Source organism: Oncorhynchus clarkii, chromosome 12 (genome assembly GCF_045791955.1).
Source record: "Oncorhynchus clarkii lewisi isolate Uvic-CL-2024 chromosome 12, UVic_Ocla_1.0, whole genome shotgun sequence".
Lineage (NCBI taxonomy): Eukaryota > Metazoa > Chordata > Actinopteri > Salmoniformes > Salmonidae > Oncorhynchus > Oncorhynchus clarkii.
Genome location: NC_092158.1, coordinates 83083940 through 83109480, shown reverse-complemented (window position 1 = coordinate 83109480; position 25541 = coordinate 83083940). Strand labels below are relative to the sequence as shown.

The window sequence follows — 25541 nt, the reverse complement described above, 5'->3', positions numbered from 1 at the left end:
TGCACCACTCCCTAGCATTCTTCTTGCCAATGTCCAGTCTCTTGACAACAAGGTTGATGAAATCCGAGCAAGGGTAGCATTCCAGAGGGACATCAGAGACTGTAACGTCCTTTGCTTCACTGAAACATGGCTCACTGGAGAGACTCTATCCGAAGCGGTGCAGCCAACGGGTTTCTCCACGCATCGCGCTGACAGAAACTGACTGACAAACATCTTTCTGGTAAGAAGAGGGGCGGGGGCGTATGCCTCATGGCCAACGTGACATGGTGTGATGAAAGAAACATACAGGAACTCAAATCCTTCTGTTCACCTGATTTAGAATTCCTCACAATCAAATGTAGACCGCATTATCTACCAAGAGAATTCTCTTCGATTATAATCACAGCCGTATATATCCCCCCCAAGCAGACACATCGATGGCTCTGAACGAACTTTATTTAACTCTCTGCAAACTGGAAACGATTTATCCGGAGGCTGCATTCATTGTAGCTGGGGATTTTAACAAGGCTAATCTGAAAACAAGACTCCCTAAATTTTATCAGCATATCGATTGCGCAACCAGGGGTGGAAAGACCTTGGATCGTATATACTGTACTCTATATCATCGACTGTATCCTTATGTAATACATGTATCACTAGCCACTTTAAACTATGCCACTTTGTTTACATACATACTCATCTCATTTGTACATACTGTACTCGATACCATCTACTGTATCTTGCCTATGCTGCTCTGTACCATCACTCATTCATATATCCTTATGTACATATTCTTTATCCCCTTACACTGTGTACAAGACAGTAGTTTTGGAATTGTTAGTTAGATTACTTGTTATTACTGCATTGTCGGAACTAGAAGCACAAGCATTTCGCTACACTCGCATTAACATCTGCTAACCATGTGTATGTGACAAATAAAATTTGATTTGATTTGATTTGATACTGACACCTGAATTGACTGTTACCTTTCAGGTATTTTAAATGTCTGTAGTGTCTACTTGTTAATGTTATTTAAATGCATGAACATTTGAAAGTATTTTTGTCTGTAATGCCATTTTCGTCATGTGTCGGACCACAGGAAGACTGGCTGTCGTCATGGCATTAGCTAATGGGGATTCAAATCAACTCAAATCAAGTGTGACTTACCCATAGCCTTCGTCTCCTCTCCCTTGGCATTGAGGATGGAGAACTTGAACTTGGCACGCACCTCGCTCTTGGGACAGCTGACCAGGAGCAGGTAGAGGGACAGGTAGTCTTTACTCTCCTCGTCCAGGCCTTTAGGGTTTACACGCAAACACCTGGACACACAGAGGGAGGGATCAGCATCAGTGATCATCAGACTCAGTCAAACAGAGACGAGGTCAGTCAACTATGCTCAGTAACTGTCCAACAGAATTGAGACCAAACCCTGTCCAACAGACTTAGGAGTCTAAATCAGATCAATCATGGACAAGTTATCGGTCCTGTAGTCCCTTATGGTTTATCCATAGCACCCACTTCTTGGCCCCGCCTCCACTCACCATTTAAGCTTGTCATTGGCTCCCGAAGAGAAGGTGGAGCTCTTGATGACCTCACCCATCTCCTCACGACAGAAGCTGAAGTTGTTGATGGTCCACATGTAAGAGAACTTCACCACTTTGATCTAACAGAGGTAGGGACACACACACACACGGCAGGAATCAGACATGATGACTAATTTATTTATCTATTCCATACAGGTAGCTAAGTGGCTGGTTGGTCAGGCTGGACTTCAAAACCACACATCAAACCTGCCTTTCATCTCAATAAACATTGACAACAAACAGGGGGAGAAGAAAGGATATTAAAAAGCTGCAACAAAAAATGATTTTGCAAGGACAGCGAGATGAAAAACACATCAATAGAAAAACATCCCTCTTCTTTAAACAGGCTGTTATCAAAAACACCAGCACTGGCAGTCCTGACTGACTGACTGACTGAGAGACAGACAGACAAACAGGCTGACAGGTGTAAGTACTGTACATAGAAAAACAGATACATGTACACACACACAACACACCAATCCCCACGCTTACCTGAGTGTAACACCAGCTCTCAGCCACAGGGCCGCTGGACATGTCCGCGGGGGGAGGGGGACTCGGGACTCTTGACATCGCCAGCGTTGAGGCAGGGGGGGCCTGAGCTGAGCCTGAGCACCAGCCAGGAGGGGGACAGAGTGGAGGGGTGGCTGAGCCCAACAGAACACCACTGAATGGGCTAAGTATTCAACCAGACCACCACACACAGCACCAGGGTCCAGGCAAGGATAACGCCTGGGGAATGTCCAGGGAACCCACAGCAACACCCTACAATCAGAGAGAGTCGCATTATCATAGGTGTTATAGTCAGTGCGTGTGTGCTAAAAGGCTAATTGTAATTGAGCTATATCAGTAAGTAGGACAAAACAGCTCTGAATTCATTTGTTTTCAAAGGGCCTCTGCATTCAAAGCAGAGAGGCTGTGAACGCTGCTCGCTCGGCTTCAGTGAGAAAAGCCCTCGTTTATCTGCCACGGTTCTGCCTTTCTTTTGCTTTCGGCGGAGCGGAGCGCCAGCCGATCTGTGACAGAGTGAAGAGCAAGGCTTAAGACCATCATCCCACGCCTGCCTGCCAATCTACACTCACTCAAGTAGCCTACACAAGGTCACATACAACTTTCAAAGAGCACATCGACTTGGAAATGTCATAGCCTATTCCAAAATGTGCAAACTTCTATCAATCTGTGTGCACAAGTTATTCACTCTGTTTTTCAAGGTACATGTGTGAATACAGCCACAATAGAAAAAAAGCATCGACTTCAGTTGAACCATAGATCTATGAGAGAGAACTGACTTTAACCAATGACTTCTCTTCAATATCACCTTTACAGAACCACAGATGACCCCTGGGAATAGAACAAGAATGTGTTAATTGACTTGCTGGTTAAATAAAATCAACAAATTATCATATTTTGTTCTCCCTTCCTCCCTCTCCCCTGGCTCCTTTCCTCCCTCTCCCCTGGCTCCTTTCCTCCCTCTCCCCTGGCTCCTTTCCTCCCTCTCCCCTGGCTCCTTTCCTCCCTCTCCCCTGGCTCCTTTCCTCCCTCTCCCCTGGCTCCTTTCATCCCTCCCCCCTGGCTCCTTTCCTCCCTCCCCCCTGGCTCCTTTCCTCCCTCCCCCCTGGCTCCTTTCCTCCCTCACCCTGGCTCCTTTCCTCCCTCACCCTGGCTCCTTTCCTCCCTCACCCTGGCTCCTTTCCTCCCTCACCCTGGCTCCTTTCCTCCCTCTCCTTTCTCTATTTTCTCACTCATCCTGCACATGTCAAATTGAAGCTATCACAGGGTCTCGGGGCAAAGTCTCCTCTTCTCTCGTTGGCTCTCTTTTCTCAGTCCCCCTGTCTCGTAGCCAGACAATCCCTTTGCTTTGCTTCTTAATTAGTGGCTGATTGAAAGGGAAGTTCAGGACCTAGAGAACTTCCCAGAATCGGTGAGTGAGAGCGTGAGAGAGAGGGAAGGGCAATGGGGGGGTCCACCTCCTCTGTATGACAGAGTGGAGACGACACACAGAACTCCACGGACGCAGACAGGACTTCATGAATGTTTAGAGAACTTTCTGTTGGATCTGATCTTTCGGTTTCTTATTTTGTTCTATTTGCATCTGATGAAAAACACTGGTGGCATTTTCACTCAGTAAAACAATACAATATTAATCAAAAGATGAAGAACAAGGCAGCACTGATTTGCAATTTAAATTACCTGAGACTTCCTAACAATTAATTATAGTCTGTGTGAACTTGTGGGTGTTCATGGGTGTAACAAATATGCAGCTTAAGTGCACAAATGCATGCACACATGCAAACTGCTGTGTGGCGGAGTGTGTGCATTGCATGGGTGCAATAAATGTGCCCCTGTGTGTTTCTTTAAGCTGTGTGTTCTCATGTCTCTGTATAGGCTACTGTCTCCCAACGTGTGTGCTGCCAACAGCGATCACAAGGGAACCACTAAGAAAACATGACAATACTGGCATCATAGCGAACAACTTCACAGCTTTTCTAAATACACCCAGATGACACTTAACCAGAATAAAGCTGGGGATTGATTTGTCTTTTCATGACAATCATCAGGAGCTGAGAAGCAGAAAAATGACAGTAACAACTCAGAGATAGTGGGGCGTGGGGTATGTGGTAGTGTGTGTGTGTGGTAATCCTTGTACTCCCTCACTTCAAAATCTTGAGATGGTTCATTCATCATGGTGATTCAGCTGGTGACAGTCAGCACCAATGGACAGGAGGACTAACAGGTGAGAATACACACGGCAGGGGAAATAAATATCACCACAGCAGTACGTCAGAGAGCGTTAAGAGGGTTGTGTGGATTGTGTGCTCCCCCTGAAAACAATCACTAGACAAAGTATGAGGTAAGGATGGCAGCGGTGTTGTGTTGTGAGTGTTTCTCGGGTTGTGTATATGCGTGATTGCCTACCGCCCACATCTCATTTCCCTATCCCATCCTAGTCTGCTGCTGTGGGGACCGACAGGATGAGGACCTGGAGCACATTTATATTAATCACATAGACAGGCCTCTCTCACTGTGCGAGTCCAGATCTCCCTCCCTCCCACCACCGCCTTCACCTCCCTCCCACCACCACCTTCACCTCCCTCCCACCACCGCCTTCACCTCCCTCCCACCACTGTGGTCCGTGTCCGTGTTGCCCAGCAACAGCCCCAAAACATCACTGCTCTAGAGGAGATCTGTATGGAGAAATGGGCCAAAATACCAGCAACAGTGTGTGAAAACCTTGTGAAGACTTACAGAAAACGTTTGACCTCTGTCATTGCCAACAAAGGGTATATAACAAAGTATTGAGAAACTTTTGTTATTGACCAAATACTTATTTTCCACCATAATTTGCAAATAAATTCTACAATGTGATTTTCTGGATTTTCTTTCCTCATTTTGTCTGTCATAGTTGAAGTGTACCTATGATGAAAACTACAGGCCTCATCTTTTTAAGTGGGAGAACTTGCACAATTGGTGGCTGACTAAATACCTTTTTGCCCCACTGTATATATTATTATTTAACCAGGCAGGCTAGTTGAGAAAAAGTTCACATTTACAACTGTGACCTGGCCAAGATAAAGAAAAGCAATGCGACACAAACAGAGTTAGACATGGAATAAACAAACAGTTAATAATACAATAGAAAAATGTATATACAGTGTGTGCAAATGAGGTAGGATAAGGGAGGTAATAGACCATAGTAGCAAAATAATGACAATATAGCAATTCAACACTGGAGTGATAGATGTGCAGATGAGTGTGCAAGTAGAGATACTGGGGTGCAAAGGAGCAAAATAAATAACAGTATGGGCATGAGGAAGTTGGATGGGCTATTTACAGGTGCTGTGATTTTAGAGCTGCTCTGACAGCTGGTGCTTAAAGTTAGTGAGGGAGATATGAGCCTCCAGCTTCAGAGATTTTTGCAGTTCGTTCCAGTCATTGGCAGCAGAGAACTGGAAGGAAAGGCAACCAAAGCAGGAATTGGCTTTGGGGGTGACCAGTGAAATATACCTGCTGGAGCGCGTGCTACGGGTGGGTGCTGCTATGGTGACCAGTGAGCTGAGATAAGGTGGGGCTTTACCTAGCAAAGACTTGTAGATGACCTGGAGCCAGTGGGTCTGGCGACGAATATGAAGCGAGGGCCAGCCAACGAGAGCATACAGGTCGCAGTGGTGGGTGGTACATGGGGCTTTGGTGACGAAACGGATGGCACTACTACATCCAATTTGCTGAGTAGAGTGTTGGAGGCTATTTTGTGAATGACATCGCCAAAGTCAAGGATCGGTAGGATAGTCAGTTTTACAAGGGTAAGTTTAGCAGCATGAGTGAAGGATGTTTTGTTGCGAAATAGGAAGCCGATTCAAGATTTGATTTTGGATTGGAGATGCTTAATGGGAGTCTGGAAGGAGAGTTTACGGTCTAACCAGACACCTGGGTATTTGTTGTTGTCCACATATTCTAAGTCAGAACCGTCCAGAGTAGTGATGCTGGACGGGCGGGCAGGTGTGGGCAGCGATCAGTTGAAGAGTAATTAGTTTTACTTGCATTTAAGAGCAGCTTGAGGCCATGGAAGGAGAGTTGTATGGCATTGAAGCTTGTCTGGAGGTTAGTTAACAGTGTCCAGAGGGGCCACAAGTATACAGAATGGTGTTGTCTGTGTTGAGGTGGATCAGAGAATCACCAGCAGCAAGAGCAACATCATTGATGTATACAGAGAAAAGAGTCCCTGTGGTACCCCCAAAAGAGACTGCCAGAGGTCCGAACAACAGGCCCTCCGATTTGACACACTGAACTCCGTCTGAGAAGTAGTTGGTGAACCAGGCGAAGCAGTCATTTGAGAAACCAAGGCTGTGGAGTCTGCCGATAAGAATACGGTGATTGAAAGCCTTGGATAGGTCGATGAACACAGCTGCACAGTATTGTCTCTTATCGATGGCGGTTATGATATCGTTTAGGACCTTGAGCGTGGCTGAGGTGCAACCATGACCAGCTCGGAAACCACATTGCATAGCGGAAAAGGTACGATGGGATTCTAACTGATCGGTGATCTGTTTGTTAACTTGGCTTTCAAAGACTTTAGAAAGGCAGGGTAGGATAGATATGTCTGTAACAGATTGGGACTAGATTGTCTCCCCCTTTGAAGAGGGGGATATCCGCGGCATCTTTCCAATCTTTGGGGATTTCAGACGATACGACAGCAAGGTTGAACAGTAGGGGTTGCAAAAATTGTGGCAGATAATTTTAGAAAGAGAGGGTCCAGATTGTCTTGCCCGGATGATTTGTAGGAGTCCAGATTTTGCCGCTCTTTCAGAACATCAGCTATCTGGATTTGGGTGAAGGAGAAATGGGGGAGGCTTGGGCAAGTTGCTGTGGCGGGTGCAGAGCTGTTGACAGGGGTAGGGGTAGCCAGGTGGAAAGCATGGCCAGCTGTAGAAAATGCTTATTGAAATTCTCAATTATTGTGGATTTATCAGTGGTGACAGTGTTTCCTAGCCTCAGTGCAGTAGGCAGCTGGGAGGAGGTGTTATTATTCTCCAAGGACTTTACAGTGCCCCACAACTTTTTTGAACCATGGGCAATATCTGTTCCTGGTTCTACATTTTTTGAACGGGGCAAGCTTATTTAAGATGGTGAGGAAAGCACTTTTAATGGATAACCAGGCATCCTCTACTGACGGAATGAGGTCAATATTCTTCCAGGATACCCGGGCCATGTCAATTGGAAAGGCCTGCTTGCTGAAGTGTTTTAGGGAGCGCTTGACAGTGATGAGGGGTGGTCGTTTGACCGCAGACCCATTATGGACGCACGCAATGAGGCAGTGATCGCTGAGCTCCTGGTTGAAGACAGCAGAGGTGTATTTGGAGGGCAGGTTGGTTAGGATGAGATCTATGAGGGTGCCCATGTTTACGGATTTGGGGTTGTGTCTGGTAGGTTCATTGCTAATTTGTGTGAGATTGAGGACATCAAGCTTAGATTGTAGGATGGCTGGGGTGTTAAGCATGTTCCAGTTTAGGTCACCTAACAACACGAGCTCTGAACATAGATGGGGGGCAATCAATTCACATATGGTGTCCAGGGCACAGCTGGGGGCAGAAGGTGGTCTATAGCAAGCAGCAACAGTGAGAGACTTGTTTCTGGAAAGGTGGATTTTTAAAAGTAGAAGCTCAAATTGTTTGGGCAAAGACCTGGATATTAAGACAGAACTCTGCAGGCTCTCTCTGCTGTAGATTGCAACTCCGCCCCATTTCGCAGTTCTATCTTGTTGGAAAATGGTATAGTTAGGGATGGAAATTTCAGGGTTTTGGGGTGTTTTTTTAAGCCAGGATTCAGACAAAGCTAGGACATCGGGGTTGGCAGAGTGTGCTATAGCATTGAATAAAACAAACGTAGGAAGGAGCTTCTATGCATGAAACCAAGGCTTTTATGGTTACAGAAGTCAACAAATGAGAGCGCCTGGGAAATGGGAGTGGAGGAAGGCACTGCAGGGCCTGGATTAACCTCTACATCACCAGAGGAGTAGTAGGATAAGGGTATGGCTAAAGGCTATAAGAACTGGTCGTCTAGTACGTTCGGAACAGAGAGTAAAAGGAGCAGGTTTCTGGGCGCGGAATAATAGATTCAGGCATAATGTACAGACAAAGGATGATGTGAATACATCATACAGTGGAGGTAAACCTATGCATTGAGTGACGATGAGAGATATTTTCTCTAGAAACATAATTTAAACCAGGCAAGGTCACTGCATGCGTGGGAGGTGGAACTAAATTATTAGCTAAAGCGTGTTGAGCAGGGCTAGAGGGTCTACAGTGAAATAAGGCAATACTCACTAACCAAAACAGCAATGGACAAGGCATATTGACATTAGGGAGAGGCAAGAGTTGTCCGGGCTAAAGGTTAGCCAATGACTACGACCTAGTTAGCTGGCTAGCTTCTGTTGAGGGTTCCGGTTCAAAAGAAAGAAAACAGCAGATCCATACCACACTGGGTAAGGCAGATTGCAGGAGAGTGTTTTGAAGTTGAGGTTAAGAAAAATATTTTGTAAATATAAATGCGAAGAAAAAAGATATAAAAGAAAAATACACGGGACACGACAAGACGAGGACAACGAAGTCTGACTGCTATGCCATCTTGGAACTGGGGAAAGCCTGGGGCAATATGAATGTTTCTCAGTCATCCCAGGTGAGTTCAGGTTGCCTAACTGACAGTCGAGGCATCCAATCTACCTCGTGGTTCTCCTTCTCACTAGAACGTTCCAGTGGGGGTTTAGTGTACTCATATGTGGCAGACCAGCCATGATTCCAATCTATCAGCATTCAGAACAACCCTCTATTCTCTCTCTCCTAGAGTTAATATACAGCTGTAAAGTAGCTTGGAGGGAGCTTGCAGATTCAACAGTCCACTTCTTAATAAACACACATTATTACATCCTCTAGATTAAGAAACATAAATAAAAAGAAACCACAAGAACAAAGCCCTGGGTATATATTGAACATTTGTAGATAGACATAATTTTACACTAGTGCAAGTGTTGTCAATTTGTGTAGTGACTACCAGGAGTCGGCAACATACAGCCCACAGGCCGTATATGGCCTCCAAGCCCATTCAATCAGTTCCCGGGGTGGTTTGAGTAAAAAAATAAAATGGGTGTCAAGGTTAAAAAACAATCCAGGCCACTCTTGAAATTCTAAAACTAGACAATGTATGGAGAAGTGATGATGGACCTCTACATTTTCAAATAACTGTCCTTTCTCTGGTCCACAAACTGCTTAAGACAAACAAATTAGTCCGGAAAAAAACGCTGAATTTTCAAATTGGCCCTCAAGCCGAAGTTATTGCCCACCCCTGGACTAGTGAGTGTCTAAATACATCCATATAGAATAGTTAAAATATGGCAGGGACTTAAAGACGTTGGGCCTGCTGTGAAATAGGAGGTCCTGCTGGATGACAAGAGAAGATGGAACCCCTTCTGGAATTCATTACAGCTGGCTACTGCTCTACTCAGAAGAAAAAAAACTTTCATTCTGGAAAAGAAGGCAGACGCATAACGGCTCTCCATTTAAATTCCCTTTCACTTGCAACATGAAAGAGAAACATCAAATACACGGCACCACCCAGCAGCCTCTCCCTCCGGGCCCGCTTCCTGCTGAGAGGAGAAGACACACGCTAGCTAGCACCGAGCAGCCAGACACCGCCACCACCTGGCCAGGTGGAGGATGTGCAGCCAGAGGAAGTGGGAGGGGGGGGTGAAGTTTATCCACATATCAAAATACGTAGATTCTCGTTACCTTATTTTAACATCACCCCCCTCCTCCCCCACACCTTCCTTTCCTCCAGCTCTGGCGAGACATCTGACAGAGGGTTAATGAAGTCTGCTAATTAGAAGGTCAGGTTGAATTAAAAGCGGCTAGGGTGGTAGAGCGATGAAAGGGAGCGTATTAAAGCAGTGTGTCCAGACCAGACTAGATTGATCAGCTGAAGGCTCTGACCCTCATTTGAAAAACACACATGGTACTGACTGAAGGTTCCCCACCAATTAGACAGACAGACAGACCAGTCATAACTGATCACTGAAACACTCTGCTATTAGAGTAAGTATAATTATCCCTGCAGGCTAGCCGGCTGCTGTGTGGAGAGCAGTTGACGTGTGATCTTAGCTCTGATTTGATCTAGGGGTCTCACTGAGTCAGGGATAAAAACTGCTCCAAGATCAGTGGGGGTCAAAGGAACAGGTGACATACAGGGAGGACTAAAGGGATAACTTGATTTCCAGATACAGGAATCAAAAGGTAAGAGTAACAGGCTAAGATACAGGAATCAAAAGGTAAGAGTAACAGGCTAAGATACAGGAATCAAAAGGTAAGAGTAACAGGCTAAGATACAGGAAAAAGGTAGAGTAACAGGTAAGAAACAGGAATCAAAAGGTAAGAGTAACAGGCTAAGATACAGGAATCAAAGGGTAAGAGTAACAGGCTAAGATACAGGAATCAAAAGGTAAGAGTAACAGGCTAAGATGCAGGAATCAAAAGGTAAGACTAACAGGCTAAGATACAGGAGTCAAAAGGTAAGAGTAACAGGCTAAGATACAGGAATCAAAGGGTAAGAGTAACAGGCTAAGATACAGATATTGGAGAGTAGATCATGTAGTATGATGGCTCCAGTAAATAAAGACAGGAAGAGATACTGGCCTTAAGGGCAAGAGAAGACAACATATATGGAGTGCAGTTACGGGTAGGATTGACAGTTGGAAGAGTAACATACAGCACCTGTATGACAGACATGTACAGCTCTGACAAAAACACATGGTGGTTGTGGTGCATGTAAGGTGAGCTGTGTCTGTCCAGCCAGCTCAGCACAGAGCAGCCCTGATGCCCCAGACACACAAAGACCAGAGGCAAGGAGTGTGTCAGAGCAGAGCCGGGGCTGCAGAGCCGCAGGCAGGAGCGATGGATTAAGAGCCACTCAGACAAAAGCCCTATGAGAACCATGGAGACAGCCCTACTGATACTATATCATTATCTGGCTCCATATCACGGACTCCCTACCCAGAGATCTCCACCTTTCTCTCCCCTCAGAATACCTCCAACTCAACCCCCTTTCTCTGGCTTTCTATAGCCCCCAGAAGGTTGACATGGCATTAAACCTCGATCTCACTCTCTCCCCTTCTATGGCTCTATCATATCTTATATCCCAACCCTCTCCCCTCCCTGCTTCCTCTCAAAGCTGGCCAGCTGCCATGTGACCTAGTCCCCTCTCATTAAGTAACAGGTCTGAAGCCTTGCTCACAGTTCCAGTAGGATCAACTAGAGCTACACTCACAACAGAACACCTAACTGTGTGCAATTGTAAGTGCAGACAAATAAACACAGTTGTAAGCTCACATAGGCACAGTCAAACACCACATGTAAGTGTAACTTCTTCCAAAATGACAGGCTTTCCTGACAAAGACAAATAGTGTTGAGCTTTAGGAGCCCTTAACACACCAACCTTCTCCTGATTAAAGATGACAGCGGTCATAGAAGGACTCTGAACAGACATAACAGTAGACCGTAGCTATATATCCATCTCCTGCACATCAAGTTGCCAGAAGGGATTGTGTATAAACCAACACACTTCAGAGCTAATAGTAATGCTGCTTTAACCTTTGCCTTGCCGCAGTTTTCCCACTCCTCCTATTTATTTATCTACCCGAAATAAATACTTGGAGTTAGAGTTCTTCGAACCTATGAAGCGAAGCTGGTAGGAAGAGGGAGGGAGAGAGAGAGACTGGTGTGATACCTTACTCGTTGTAATTATGCGATTTATAATTAAAATGCAAATTAAGTGAGAGGGAGTCTCTCTTCGCCTCGTTTAAATGTTTTCATTTTTTCTCCATTGTTCCATTAGTCTCCAACAGAGGAGCATGAAAGGCTGCTGATTGCCATAACACGGCAGTAACCACATTTTAGATGGATGGTGCTACTTGCTATTGGTGGTTATGGAAACAACTCTGGTGACCCATTTCCTTTCCCTCACAGTGATCTTCTTGGTATCTGGTACTCCATTGTTAGAGATTGGCCAAGAGAGAAACATGGTGCAAAATGTGAACAAAGAAACTGCCAACACAAAAAATATCCAGATAAACAGAAAACCTCACACACGTATTCCCTCACGCAGCAAACACACAAAAAAAAATCAGATTACATAAATGGGATGAGCCCAATTAAAAAGTAAGACCATAAGGCTCATACCATCAGGAGAAATCACCACAGCCGATTGACTGTATTCTCTCATTGACCTGTGCACTTCCCTCAACAAAGTCTCTACAACCCCCACTCCTATCGTCTGGAGGCCCGTGTTCATATCTGTGAAAGCAATCATTACACCTAGCAGAGGACATGAGCTGTAAACATAGATGTAACTATCTGTAAATGTGAAGAGACGCTTGACTTCCATAATAAGCTCCAAGGAATCAGTAAGGTAAGAAGAGTGCTTTCAGACAGACAGTGGGGATCCCCAACACGCCTCCTTCGACCCTTACGTTTTTTCGTTATCTGAAGCAAAAAAAGAATCTCAATGTGGACCCAAATCTCCTTTTAACTTAAAACTGCAACAACCCAGAGAGATACTCTAAAATGCTCTATAATTTGGGTGTTATAATTCAAAGGAGAGCATGAGAGAAAAAGCAAACAAAAAGAGAATTAGATCATGTTTTTGAAGTAGACGTCCTTCAGTTTGACTTTACCAGGTAACACGCTTTCGCCTCCATTTCCCACATCAAGTGTATTTCAAAACACATTTGAGGACCAGAGAGCTTGGTAATTAGCAGTCCTTGCTCATAAAGGGACCAAAAACTAAGCCTGTCTTAAGCTCCATTTCTCCATACCCTCCAGTTGTCTCTTCTGATTCCTTTCCTCTCACAAATTATGTTGCCTGGAAACAATCAATGTGCCTAAATGTTTTATTTTTAACATATTCCTGGCAGCTTTGGTCAGCATTCGGCCTATTTTCTGTTCTCGAAATACAACATTGTTGTGACAGTTCTTGCTGCCCCTGACAACTTGACAGATATGAGAGCTAAGACAGACTTATTAGATTTAGATCTATATTAGATTTATGGTCTCGTATAGAAGGCTATATTACATAAAATGTCTACTATAAATGCTGTTTACTGACAGAGGCCTAACACAAGGTCTAATCTAGTCTCGCTCCACAAACGTCAGTTCTGTCATGACTACACATGAGGATCACAATGGGTCAGATCAGCTTGGCAATGGCTGAGGGGGGAGACTTTTGACACATCACACCCGGTCGTAAATCAAGCAGGAGAGAACTCTCTCTGGGTCTCTAGTATTGGGATCGGAATGTCTGTGTTCAAAAGTCTTTTGCCAGCCAAAACCGCTAACGTCAAAACAGTGAACAGTGGAACAAATGTGATAAATGGTCAAAGTGTAGATGTGGAAAACTAATGTATATTTTATGTAATTAAAAATGTTATAATGAAAATATTGCAACTTTGTCAACTATGTCAAGTTTACTGACATAGTGATGTGAACATAATGAATAATGATTAAACTATTTTTGTTAAGATAGGAATGTGATTAGCCACACCCCGAGGGAGCTCATAGATTGTGTCAGGATAATGGAACGCCCCTTTTTACCAGAGTATATAAAGGACGAGTTAAGAATTAACATAGACCAAAAAAGCATGGAGCGTTAGCTACATGTGGGAAATGGTTGAAATATTGAACCGACACGAGGTGAAGAAATAAAGTCACCTTGCGTCGTCCACATGTTGAAATGGTTAGAAACTCAACACGAGGTGAGGAAAATGAACTTACAGGACACCGGCAATCTGAAGCTGCGCATGTAAAGTGAGTTAGGAACTTTGACTATCCACCAGAGGAAGAAACTAGAAAATCCTCTCAGATAATCACTAGTACAGCTAAGTAGCTGCTCTTAAGAAACAGCCCATTGGAGACCGGACAACTAAGAAGAACATTGTGACCTCTGGTGGACAATCAGAGCATTCAGACATGGGCGGTGGTTTGTGTGCAAAGTGAAAGGTTACTGTGAGCATAGTTTCCAAATATACGATAAGTGTCTTTCCCTCTCCCCTCTAATGTTATGTTGTAACAAGCCGTCATATTGTCAGCCAACTAGGAACCTGTAGACTTGTTTACATGCTGCTGCGCGGTTTGTTGCTAAACTTACTTTGCTACCTGCCAACTAAACAGTTTTTACTTTTTTATTACTGTTTTATATTTTATTTTTTTCCCCCTCGCTCAACTTTTTCATTCAACTTTTCTCCCCGGGCGCCTTATCTGGACGTGGTTCGTCCAGCCGAAGCTAAGTGGATGTCGGAAAATGTTCTACTTTTAAACTCGGACAAAACAGAGATGCTAGTTCTCGGTCTCAAGAAACAAAGATATATTCTGTTGAATCTGACAATTAATCTTGATGGTTGTATAGTCTCAAATAAAACTGAAGGACCTCGGCATCACTCTGGGCCCTGATCTCTCTTTTGACAAACATATCAAGACTGTTTCAAGAACAGCATTTTTTCCATCTACGTAACATTGCAAAAATCAGAAACGTTGTCCAAAAATGCAGAAAAATGTATGCATTTTGTATCCATCCATGCTTTTGTCACTTCTAGGTTAGACTACTGCAATGCTCTACTTTCCAGCTACCCGGATAAAGCACTAAATAAAACTTCAGTTAGTGCTAAACACAGCTGCTAGAATCTTGACTAGAACCAAAACATGTGATCATATTACAAGACACCCCCAATAAAGGACTGGTTCTGCAGGTGGTGACCACAGACCACTTCTCAGTTCCTATGCTTCCTGGCTGATGTTTTGGTCACTTTTGAATGCTGGCGGTGCTTTCACTCTAGTGGTAGCATGAGACGGAGTCTACAACCCACAAGTGGCTCAGGTAATGCAGCTCATCCAGGATGGAACATCAATGCGAGCTGTGGCAAGAAGGTTTGCTGTGTCTGTCAGCGTAGTGTCCAGAGCATGGAGGCACTACCAGGAGACAGGCCAGTACATCAGGAGACGTGGAGGAGGCCGTAGGAGGGCAACAACCCAGCAGCAGGACCGCTACCTCCTCCTGCTCCTCCTTGCACAAAGGCGGAGCACTGCCAGAGCCCTGCAAAATGACCTCCAGCAGGCCACAAATGTGCATGTGTCTGCTCAAACGGTCAGAAACAGACTCCATGAGGGTGGTATGAGGGCCCGACATCCACAGGTGGGGGTTGTGCTTACAGCTCAACACCGTGCAGGACGTTTGGCATTTGCCAGAGAACACCAAGATTGGCAAATTCAACACTGGCGCCCTGTGCTCTTCACAGATGAAAGCAGGTTCACACTGAGCATATGTGACAGACGTGACAGTCTGGAGACGCCGTGGAGAAGGTTCTGCTGCCTGCAACATCCTCCAGCATGACCGGTTTGGAGGTGGGTCAGTCATGGTGTGGGGTGGCATTTCTTTGGGGGGCCGCACAGCCCCCTGGGTTCCTCCTAATGCAAGACAATGCTAGACCTCATGTGGCTGGAGTGTGTCAGCAGTTCCTGCAAGAGGAAGGCATTGATGCTATGGACTGGCCCGCCCGTTCCCCAGACCAGAATCCAATTGAGCACATCTGGGACATCATGTCTTGCACCACAGACTGTCCAGAAGTTTGCAGATGCTTTAGTCCAGGTCTGGGAGGAGATCCCTCAGGAGACTATCCACTACCTCATCAGGAGCATGCCCAGGCGTTGTAGCGAGGTCATACAGGCACGTGGAGGCCACACACACTACTGAGCCTCATTTTGACTTGTTTTAAGGACATTACATCAAAGTTGGATCAGCCTGTAGTGTGGTTTTCCACTTTAATTTTGAGTGTGACTCCAAATCCAGACCTCCATGGGTTGATAAATTTGATTTCCATTGATAATTGTGTGATTTTGTTTTCAGCACATTCAAATATGTAAAGAAATAAGTATTTAATAAAAATATTTAATTCAGATCTAGGATGTGTTATTTTAGTGTTCCCTTTATTTTTTGGAGCGGTGTATATCAACCGGGACAGTTGGCTTTTCACTAGGACCGGGAGGAACAATGGCCGCCTCTCTCTTTTGCGCAAAAATCCCTCTGAGAGCCCCCACCTGACCACTTACGTAATGTGGTCGTTAACGCTCATTCTTCAAAATAAAGGCCTGAAACTATATCTAAAGGCTGTAAACACCTTAGGGAAGCCATAGAAAAAGGAATATGGTTGATATCCCTTTCAATGGTCAATAGGGATGCATAGGAACACAGAGGTTTCAAAATAAGAGTCACTTCCTGATTGGATTCTTCTCAGGCTTTTGCCTGCAATATCAGTTCTGTTATAGTCACACACAATATTTTTACAGTTTTGGAAACTTGAGTGTTTATCTTAATCTGGCAATTACATGCATATTCTAACATCTGGTCCTGAGAAATAGGCCGGTTACTTTGGGAAAGTTATTTTTCCAAACATAAAAATAGTGCCCCCTAGCTTCAAGAGGTTAAACCAATTTGTGTAGTACTGAATAATCAGCAGGGCCGGGGTTCTTGCAGATCCAAGGTTGCAACTGTTCAGAAAGAAGAAGTTACAGGTCTGTGAGAGCCAGAAATCTTGCTTGTTTGTAGGTGACCAAATACTTATTTTCCACCAGAATTTGCAAATAAATTCATTAAAAATCCTACAATATGATTTTCTGGATTTTTTTTCTCATTTTGTCTATCATAGTTAAAGTGTACCTATGATGAAAATTACAGGCCTCCCATCTTTTTAAGTGGGAGAACTTTCACAATTGGTGGCTGACTAAATACTTTTTTGCCCCACTGTACTTCACTAATCTCAGCAGCCTCTCAGTCCAGTTAATACAAAATATATTTGCTTTTCATAGTCATGATATGCATGATATTCATGAGGCCAAAACCACCCCAAACTCCAGCTGCCATGTATCCTTCAATCCTCCATGCATTGTTTTCCATTTTAATGGGGTTTAAATCAATTTCAGTACGCTCTAGCACAGGAACGTCGCACCAATGTGGTTATCGGACATACTCCAGACAGAGAGAGAGAGAGAGAGAGAGAGGGCGCGGCGCGAGAGAGAGAGAGGGGGCGCGGCGCGAGAGAGAGAGGGGGCGCGGCGCGAGAGAGAGAGGGGGCGCGGCGCGAGAGAGAGAGGGGGGGCGCGGCGCGAGAGAGAGAGAGGGTGCGGCGAGAGAGAGAGGGCGGAGAGAGAGAGAGGGCGGAGAGAGAGAGAGGGCGGAGAGAGAGAGAAAGAGAAAGAGAAAGAGAGAAAGAGAGCGAGGGCGCGGCGAGAGAGAGAAAGAGAAAGAGAAAGAGAGAAAGAGAGCGAGGACGCGGCGAGAGAGAGAAAGAGAAAGAGAGAGAGAAAGAGAGAGGGCGCGGCGAGAGAGAGAAAGAGAAAGAGGGCGCGGCGAGAGAGAGAAAGAGAGAGAGAGAGGGCGCGGAGAGAAAGAGAGAGGGCGCGGAGAGAGAGAGAGAGGGCGCGGAGAGAAAGAGAGAGGGCGCGGAGAGAAAGAGAGAGGGCGCGGAGAGAAAGAGAGAGGGCGCGGAGAGAAAGAGAGAGGGCGCGGAGAGAAAGAGAGAGGGCGCGGAGAGAAAGAGAGAGGGCGCGGAGAGAAAGAGAGAGGGCGCGGAGAGAAAGAGAGAGGGCGCGGAGAGAAAGAGAGAGGGCGCGGCGAGAAAGAGAGAGGGCGCGGCGAGAGGGAGAGAGAGAGAGAGAGAGGGCGCAGCGAGAGAGAGCGGCGAGAGAGAGAGAGAGGGCGCGGAGAGAAAGAGAGAGGGCGCGGAGAGAGAGAGAGAGGGCGCGGCGAGAGGGAGAGAGAGAGAGAGAGAGGGCGCAGCGAGAGAGAGCGGCGAGAGAGAGAGAGAGAGAGGGCGCGGAGAGAAAGAGAGAGGGCGCGGAGAGAGAGAGAGAGGGCGCGGAGAGAGAGAGAGGGGGCGCGGAGAGAGAGAGAGAGGGCGCGGAGAGAGAGCGCAGCGAGAGAGAGAGGGTGCGGCGAGAGAGAGAGAGAGAGGGCGCGGCGAGAGGGAGAGAGAGAGGGCGCGGCGAGAGGGAGAGAGAGAGGGCGCGGCGAGAGGGAGAGAGAGAGGGCGCGGCGAGAGGGAGAGAGAGGGCGCGGCGAGAGGGAGAGAGAGAGGGCGCGGCGAGAGGGAGAGAGAGAGGGCGCGGCGAGAGGGAGAGAGAGAGGGCGCGGCGAGAGGGAGAGAGAGAGAGAGAGAGGCGAGAGAGAGAGAGAGAGGCGAGAGGGCGCGGCGAGAGAGAGAGAGAGGCGAGAGGGTGCGGCGAGAGAGAGAGAGAGAGAGAGAGAAAAAGAGAGGGCGCGGCGAGAGAGAAAGAGAAAGAGAGAGGGCGCGGAGAGAGAAAGAGAAAGAGAGAGGGCGCGGAGAGAGAAAGAGAAAGAGAGAGGGCGCGGAGAGAGAGAGAAAGAAAGAGAAAGAGGGCGCGGCGAGAGAGAGAAAGAGAGAGAGGGTGCGGAGAGAAAGAGAGAGGGCGCGGAGAGAAAGAGAGAGGGCGCGGAGAGAAAGAGAGAGGGCGCGGAGAGAAAGAGAGAGGGCGCGGAGAGAAAGAGAGAGGGCGCGGCGAGAGGGAGAGAGAGAGAGAGAGGGCGCGGCGAGAGAGAGCGGCGAGAGAGAGAGAGAGAGAGAGGGCGCGGCGAGAGAGAGAGGGCGCGGCGAGAGAGAGAGAGAGAGAGAGAGAGAGAGAGAGAGGGCGCGGCGAGAGGGAGAGAGAGAGAGAGAGGGCGCGGCGAGAGGGAGAGAGAGAAAGAGAGAGAGGGCGCGGAGAGAAAGAGAGGGCGCGGAGAAAAAGAGAGAGGGCGCGGAGAAAAAGAGAGAGGGCGCGGAGAGAAAGAGAGAGGGCGCGGAGAGAAAGAGAGGGCGCGGAGAGAAAGAGAGGGCGCGGAGAGAAAGAGAGGGCGCGGAGAGAAAGAGAGGGCGCGGAGAGAAAGAGAGGGCGCGGAGAGAAAGAGAGGGCGCGGAGAGAAAGAGAGGGCGCGGAAAGAAAGAGAGGGGGCGCGGAGAGAAAGAGAGAGGGCGCGGAGAGAAAGAGAGAGGGCGCGGAGAGAAAGAGAGAGGGCGCGGAGAGAAAGAGAGGACGCGCGGATAGAAAGAGAGGACGCGCGGATAGAAAGAGAGGACGCGCGGATAGAAAGAGAGGACGCGCGGATAGAAAGAGAGGACGCGGAGAGAAAGAGAGGGCGCGGAGAGAGAGAGAGAGGGCGCGGAGAGAGAGAGAGAGGGCGCGGCGAGAGAGAGAGAGAGAGAGGGCGCGGCGAGAGAGAGAGAGAGAGAGAGGGGGCGCGGCGAGAGAGAGAGAGAGAGAGAGGGGGCGCGGCGAGAGAGAGAGAGAGAGAGAGGGGGCGCGGCGAGAGAGAGAGAGAGAGAGAGGGGGCGCGGCGAGAGAGAGAGAGGGCGCGGCGAGAGAGAGAGAGAGAGAGAGAGAGGGCGCGGCGAGAGAGAGAGAGAGAGGCGAGAGAGAGAGAGGCGAGAGAGAGAGAGAGAGAGAGGGCGCGGCGAGAGAGAGAGAGGGCGCGGCGAGAGAGAGAGAGAGAGAGAGAGAGAGGGCGCGGCGAGAGAGAGAGAGAGAGAGAGGGCGCGGCGAGAGAGAGAGAGAGAGAGAGAGAGGGCGCGGCGAGAGAGAGAGAGAGAGAGGGCGCGGCGAGAGAGAGAGGGCGCGGCGAGAGAGAGAGAGAGAGAGAAGAGAGAAGAGAGAGAGAGAGAGAGAGAGAGAGAGAGAGAGAGAGAGAGAGAGAGAGAGGGAAAGAGAGAGAGGGCGCGGAGAGAAAGAGAGGGCGCTGAGAAAAAGAGAGAGGGCGCGGATAGAAAGAGAGGACGCGGAGAGAGAGAGAGGACGCGGAGAGAGAGAGGGGGCGCGGAGAGAGAGAGAGGGGGCGCGGAGAGAGAGAGAGGGGGCGCGGAGAGAGAGAGAGAGGGGGCGCGGAGAGAGAGAGAGGGGGCGCGGCGAGAGAGAGAGGGGGTGCGGCGAGAGAGAGAGAGGGCGCGGCGAGAGAGAGAGAGGGCGCGGCGAGAGAGAGAGAGGGCGCGGCGAGAGAGAGAGAGGGCGCGGCGAGAGAGAGAGAGGGCGCGGCGAGAGAGAGAGAGGGCGCGGCGAGAGAGAGAGAGGGCGCGGCGAGAGAGAGAGAGAGAGAGAGAGGTGGAGAGAGAGAGAGAGAGGGCGCGGCGAGAGAGAGAGAGAGAGAGAGAGAGAGAGAGAGAGAGAGAGAGAGGGCGCGGCGAGAGAGAGAGAGAGGGCGCGGCGAGAGAGAGAGAGGGCGCGGCGAGAGAGAGAGAGGGCGCGGCGAGAGAGAGAGAGGGCGCGGCGAGAGAGAGAGAGGGCGCGGCGAGAGAGAGAGAGGGCGCGGCGAGAGAGAGAGAGGGCGCGGCGAGAGAGCGAGAGCGAGAGCGAGAGAGAGAGAGAGAAAAAGAGCCACGAGAAAGACACCAGAGAGTGTGTGGGTCTACTCAGGTCCACCGATGCATAGAGAAACAGAAAGACAAGGGGGCGAACATTTTGAGCTGAGGACAGGCTTTTTTCTTCTAATTAAAAATGGAAACCTGTCATTTCTAAATGTACTCCCTAACACACACAGACACGGCTGACAGTGAGGGTCAGACACCAAGGCCCAGACCACCCACTGCCCACCTGCCTCTCCACAAGGCATCTCACAGAGAGAGACTAAACTACTTTAGGAGCAATATACAGTCATGGAAGAATGTGAACACCTATAGCTGCAATCGCCACCAACACATCAGCTTCAAAAACACATACTTCAGCAGAGCCAATTAAGATCAACCCCTCTCTTAAGTTGTCATGCTGGTGTGCTGAGACACTGCAATCAAGGGCAAACGCCTGCCATAGGGAGATAACGGAGTACAGCCCTCGTCCTCACCCCACCTCTGAAGATTCTCCCTCATTTCTAACAGAGAGAACACAGCCTCCCTTCCTGCCCCTTCCAGGAGAACCTGTGCTCCCCCCACAATGAGACTAAGCAGGACCATTCAACAGCACAAACCCCCTGTGGAATAGGCATGTCAGCCCACTGTAGTACACCATCACCAGAGCTGTGTCTAGTAATGGAGATAGAAGGGCTAGTCAGATGATGGAGGGTCCAAGTGAATGGCAATACATGGACAAAGACAATACAACAAGTAACATGGACAACAGCCTTTTTTGGACGAACACTCAACACAGTAGATAAGCAGAAAGGAAGGAGTGAGAGAAAATAGAGGGAGGGGTTGGAGATGGAGGTAAAGAAGGAAAAGCTGTGTTCTCCCTCTTTCCGTCTTCTCGTGTTGCTCTTTTCAGCTTGGGGAAAGGAGGGGAAGGCAGCAGCACTAATAAGTTCAGCTCTATCCGTCTGCTGCTCGCCATGCGACAGGGGCTACTCTTCTGGTGCCCCGATGTCACTCTGCTTCCCAATTACCACATTTACACACTGCACCTCATACCGCACGCACGCACACACTCCTTCCCTCGTTTACATTTCTGCAGCGCTAATTTAAATGCTTTACGTACTTCCATCTCACCTTTCTACATGTATATTATCCATACATGAATTAAACAGTGAGTTAGTTATACAGTGGATGCTGAGAATGAGCATCTCCTCTCTGTGGAAGGTGTAGAAGCAGTGCATGAAGACTAACAGATGCCACCACCTGTAGCTGTGGCCAAACCGTTTATTTTATTTATTTTTTACTCTGTTTATTAAGTTTTACACACACACACACACAGACAAGACAACACAAAGCAATATAAATAATATACTCAACTAGAAGAGAAAAAATACAAAGAAAAAAAAATAGCTTTAAAGACACCATACTTTAGACAAGTTAAACACACCAGGCAGAAGGTTACAAAGGTTAAGGGGCAAAACTGTCTATTTTTAAAGCCCTGCGGTTGTGATAAAGTGTTGAGATTACGCTGAGTATTGAGTACATCTCGACTCTAGACACCTTGGTGTGCGTGTGTGGTGGTGGCTGGCCTCTAAATGCCACTGCGTTTAGTCAGTACTCAGACCCAACACTGTCTTGACTCTTGAAAAATATACAAAATTGTAAATATTTGCAACCTGATTCCAGACCATTTGGCCCTCTCAGTGAGGAATGTTGTCGACTTAACATCCAGTCTGATCTGATCCAGGATCAGTGTATTACCTGGCCACCGAGCGCTGTGCAAAGCTGCCTGGCAGGCAACAGGCATCACATCCACCCAGCCAGAGTCTATTAAGATAAGATCCAAACAATAACAGTGCTGTAAGTGGCTGTCCCCACCTCGTACCTCACCCCCCCCCCCCCCCCCCCCGTCTGACCTTTCCTAATTCAAGTTCAGGTTAAGTGTACCTGTGCTCGCTGCCTCTCAATACGTTCTCTCAGGGAGGCCTTTTGGTGAGTCATCAGATAGCGCCGGCTGCAGCAGTATTCTCTGAGGTTGGAAATGCCAGGCAGATAAGGCTGCTCTGGTGTTAGGCGTGCACAGATGCGCGCCCGCACGCACAGTGCCGGGTGACATTTTAAAAGTCCTCACCGCTTCTCAGAGCACACCAGTTTAGTTTAACATTATCCATTCTGCTCACTGCTTCTCAGAGCACACCAGTTTAGTTTAACATTACCCATTCTCCTCACTGTAGCTTATCCTCAACATAATCCTCCAGTCATCACTCTCAGCAGCCAGACCCTTTAATCTTCCAGTCCATCCTGTCAGTCTGTGCCGGAGTTAACTTTCCCCCAGCCACACCTCTCACAGATTAACACACTCTAATGGTCATTAGAGTGTGGCACATTCCAATCTCCAACCGGCCAGTCAAACTCACCACCGAGACTGATTCAGTTCCCGCAGACTCATGGTGACAACACCAGACAATGACGGAGAGAGTGATGGAGAAAGTCCCCACTCAAAGGGGGCAATTCACAAACCGGTAGACGTAAACAACGGCAATCACAGAGCAAGTACCTGTAGATGCATAAGGGAAGGTGTGGCTGGGAAAATAGGCAGAAGTGAGGAAAGGAAAGAAGGAAAGAGGGATAGACAGGGTGGTAGAGGAGCTGATCACAGTTGGATTGTGGCCCTTCAGGAGGAGAAATAGAAATAAAACCTAATCATTAAGCAACTCCACACAAGCAGCCCGCTTGAGACTGGGGGAGCCACCCGCAGAACAGCTGCAGGGTTGCCGCAGCAACTGGAATTAGAACCAGGAGGCCGAATGTGAGACAGAAACCAGAAGAGTGAAAGAAAGGGAGAGGAATCAAACACCTTTCCAGGTTGCCAAGCGACAGGCGATGCCAGTCAGTGAATGTAGAGCACAGTTGATCGAAGTTGGCCGCTGGGCGGTAATACGTCCAAAAATAATTACTGTAAAAAGACCTTTAAGATGTAAACCTGCACTGTCACATATGGCCGTTGAGCTGCCACATACGTCTGTTAGCATATGTGTTAGTGAGTAATTGCAATATGGTTGGAGTAATGACTGGGTTAGATATGTATATCAGACAAGTCCTAAGGATTCCTTTCCCAGCACTGATAGGTTGTTGCGTGGTCTCAAAGGATCAAATCATGTAAGGGATAATTAATGAGGGACTACGCGTTCTATCGAGAATCAGAAAAAAGGCCTCCCGAGTGGCGCATTGGTCTAAGGCACTGCATCGCAGCGCTAACTGTGCCACTAGAGATTCTGGGATCGAGTCCAGGCTCTGTCGCAGCCGAGCGGGTGACCCATGGGGAGGCGCACAATTGGCCCAGCGTCGTCCGGGTTAGGGGAGGGTTTGGCCGGCAGGGATGTCCTTGTCCCATCGCTCATTAGCGACTCCTGTGGCGGGCCGGGTGTTTCCTCTGACACATTGGTGCGGCTGACTTCAGGATTAAGTGGGCATTGTGTCAAGAAGCAGTACGGCTTGGTTGGGTCGTGTTTCAGAGGACTCACGGCTCTCGACCTTCGTCTCTCCCGAGTCCGTACGGGAGTTACAGCGATGAGACAAGACTTTAACTACCAATTGAATACCAAGAAATTGGGGAGAAATAGGGCTAAACATTTTTAATAAATACAGACATGGAAATTGTGTTCCACGACACACTAGCAGAGTGGAACTGACCTTCCACAGAGTTGCATTATTTTCCAGAGAACGCATAGAGCCCCTAGTTGATTATCCCTTTAATACCATGGCTATAATTTAACATGACTAGAAATGCATTCAACATCCACTGAAGTAGCTAGAAAGTTTACTAGATAGCTACAGTAGTTGCCTTGGTAACCAAAACAAACATACTTGCTTGTTTAGCGAACCAAACCATCAGTTCTAGCATGCTATTATGAAAAATCCAATAGAACAATGCTAATAATGTTTTCAATTTGACCTTTGCTTTCAAAAGCAGCTCAAACATAGAACATGTAAGAATTACCTATATTGAATTCTACCGTGCAAACATACCATGCGTTTTAGAGAAATAATGAACTCTAGAAAGCCCTTCAAGCCAATCAGAAACAAGTATTTAACAATGCCATGGTATAATTAAGCAATAAGGCCCGATGCGGTGTGGTATATGGCCAATATAGCACGGCTACGGGCTGTGATTAAAAACGACGCAACTTGGAGTGCCTGGACACTGCCCTTAGCCGTGGTATATTGGCCATTTACCAAACCCCAGAGAAGCCTTTTTGCTATTATAAACACTTCACCAACATTATTAGAGCAGTAAAACTAAATGTTTTGTCATACCCGTGGTATACAGTCTGACATAACATGGCTTTCAACCAATCAAACCACCCAGTTCATAAAAACATTTGTTTTTACTGCTCTAATTACGTTGGTAACCAGTTTATAATATCAATAAGACACCTCTGGGGTTTGTGGTATATGGCCAATATACCACGGCTAAGGGCAGTGTCCAGGCACTCCGCTTTGCGTCGTGGTTAAGCATATTGGTCATATACCACACCCCCTCTGGCCTTATTGCTTAAATAAAGTATACCAATCAATAACAGCTTGGATAAAGTCTATATGAAGCGATTTGAGGTTTCATCCACCATAGATTTTTAGTCTTGCATGAGTTGTTTCTCTCACATAGATCACAATAGTTGTTCTCATTAAAGTGTCTGTAATGCAGTGTCTTAACTAATTGTGAGTGGACCGATCCACTGCCAGGCCAGGTCCTCCAGGTCCACTCCTGCTGTGCTGAACGGGAGAGACAGAGCGTTAAGAGCTCGTTGAGCCTGGCAGCCGGCTGGCAGGCCAGCCAAGGGTGAGTGACAGGTCAGGTGAGCGACACTGAGCGCGTGGTGAAACCAGCAAGCATTGAGCAGAGCATAGCAAATCCACTGAATATAAAAAATACAAAGAAAATACAAAAATGTAACAACACACTCAATGATCTTAAGTGGCGTCAATTACCTGGAGCAGCCGTGAGGGAGGGGGACAGGGGATGGAGCCACTGACCGAGGAGTGGATGAGGCGAGGTGGAAGGGGGC

At 47.5% G+C, this 25541-nt stretch overlaps 1 protein-coding gene across 1 annotated transcript in view; it reads right to left on the bottom strand.

The window, feature by feature from the left end:
• LOC139422319 (speckle-type POZ protein) overlaps window positions 1–25541 on the bottom strand; it is an 80541-nt gene that overhangs the window by 33221 nt on the left and 21779 nt on the right. The window contains exons 3-5 of the mRNA XM_071173513.1: window positions 2055–2324; window positions 1521–1642; window positions 1147–1298 (exon numbers count right to left, since the gene is read on the bottom strand). Of these exons, the coding sequence (XP_071029614.1) occupies window positions 1147–1298; window positions 1521–1642; window positions 2055–2132 (352 nt within the window). The 5' untranslated portion in view covers window positions 2133–2324. The remainder of the gene's footprint in view (window positions 1–1146; window positions 1299–1520; window positions 1643–2054; window positions 2325–25541) is intronic.